This window comes from Ictalurus furcatus, chromosome 3, assembly GCF_023375685.1.
Source record: "Ictalurus furcatus strain D&B chromosome 3, Billie_1.0, whole genome shotgun sequence".
NCBI classification, from domain to species: Eukaryota; Metazoa; Chordata; class Actinopteri; order Siluriformes; family Ictaluridae; genus Ictalurus; species Ictalurus furcatus.
In genome coordinates this window covers 25,740,933-25,742,838 of record NC_071257.1, presented here as the reverse complement: position 1 = coordinate 25,742,838, position 1,906 = coordinate 25,740,933, and the positions used below count along the sequence as shown (strand labels likewise).

The 1,906-nt window shown below is 48.1% G+C and overlaps 1 protein-coding gene across 1 annotated transcript; it reads right to left on the bottom strand.

Moving 5' to 3' along the window:
* Nucleotides 1-1,160: 1,160 nt before the first annotated feature.
* On the bottom strand, nt 1,161-1,657 carry LOC128605894 (chromobox protein homolog 2-like; the record flags this gene model as incomplete). Its single annotated transcript, XM_053621730.1, has 1 exon — nt 1,161-1,657. A coding segment is annotated over exon 1 (372 nt), but the record flags the coding sequence as incomplete, so codon positions are not given.
* Nucleotides 1,658-1,906: the final 249 nt, after the last annotated feature.

The window sequence follows — 1,906 nt, the reverse complement described above, 5'->3', positions numbered from 1 at the left end:
TTGCAGTTACAGACAGACAGGCTTTGTGATATGGGTGTGTCATGTGGATGAGAATCTATTCATGTTTGCTGTCGACTTTTATATTTATTATACAAATAATCATGACAGATTGGTGATTGGTTGCAGGAGGTGGGAGGTTTGGGGGTTGCACACCAATAGGAATCTCACCTACGGCACCAAAATTGCCAGAAAGGCCCTGAGCTCATGAGCAGATATTTAGTAAGCATGTGCTTGCAACCAGCTAGAGTGGCTGCAAAAGTCTAAAAATTAGAGCACACTGTAGGCTACTGTATTCGTACCTGTACAAGTGCTCTCTACACTGAGGCTACTGGTTACAGGTACATTTCTGCAACTCATTACACTTCTGTTAAAAGAACATTAATTTCAGACACACTGAAACGTCTCTTCTTAGATGCACATTATGTGAGCTTCTATTGCCGGAAATACTGGTATGCAAATTAGTAAAAACTGGTTCACATGCCGCCAATTCCATGAAAATGTTTGTTTTATAAATTATTCCATCACACAACTAAGTTGGGTGCCTATATTCGACCATACACCCATTATTATGTATTATTCGTGCACAAATGCTGAGAATAAATTTAAAACGAAAGTCAAGTAGGCTACATTTTATCAATAAGCCCCCTGGTCTTTCTTGTTACTTGATCAATTCACGCTATGAATAAATAATATATGTTTTCTATTTCATATAGCCTACAAACTGTTCATATAGCCTACATTGTTCTCTCTGTCACCAACCTTGAGACGGTACGGAAGCAGGAGCGGGAGGCGGGTGAACAGAGTAGGATCGGGAAGTTCCGGAAGCGTAGTCGTAGAATCAGCAAGGGTCAAGCGATCGGGCGAACAATACAAATGGGGATATCCAGAAAGCGTAGTCGAGACAAGAAGCGAGGGTCGAGGATTATAAGCAACAACGAACTAGATAAGCTTGGTAACGCAGCAAACTAAGCTACTGAGCGTATACTTCGCGTAGATTCTGGGTGGATGTCTTCCCTAAGTACGTGTGTGTGTGTGATTGGTGCCAGGTGTGTCTGATCAGAACTCCGGGGATGGTGAGCGCATGCGTGCCTGAGAAGTGAGTGTTGCATCTTGGGAATTTGAGTTCTGATCGGACCGAGCTGTGACAGAACCCCCCCCCCCAAAGGGCTCACTCCGGGAGCAGAGTTCTTTCTTGGCCTCCCCCGGGGTCGTGGGCCTGGGAGATGAGGATGAGTGACATGAAAGTCCTTGGTGAGCTGTGGATCCAGTATATCCTGCTTGGGAACCCAGCACTGTTCCTCAGGTCCGTAACCTTCCCACTCGACCAAATACTCCAGCTTGCCCCTCCTGCGTCTAGATTTGAGGATGTTCCTGACGCGGTAAGCCGGTTGTCCATCAATCTCCAGAGGGTTCGGAGGAGTTTCAGCTGGTACTTCGGTGGCTAGAGGACCGTTAAGGTTTGAGACGTGATACGTGGAATGAAGGGGGGATGCGGCTGTGTCGTGGCAGTTCCAGACGGTAGGTGACTTCATTGACCCGCTTGAGGATCTTGAATGGTCCAGTATATCGTGGCGCTAGTTTTTTACAGCCGTGAGCTTGTCTCAAGTCTTTTGTGGACAACCATACCCGATCGCCTGGTTGGTAGTTAGGGTGTTCTTTGCGGCGGCGATCTGCTTTGTGTTTGTACCTGTCTGTCGTCTCCTTCAGGCGTCGATGGGTGTCAGCCCAGACACGCTCACTACGTTTGAACCAGTGGTCAATGGCCGGAGCTGCGGTGGGGGTTGCGTTCCACGGGAACAGAGGGGGTTGGTAACCGAGCACGCACTGGAAGGGGGTGAGATTGGTAGCCGAATGGCGTAGTGAGTTCTGGGCGTACTCGGCCCATGGCAAGAACTTGCTCCAATCC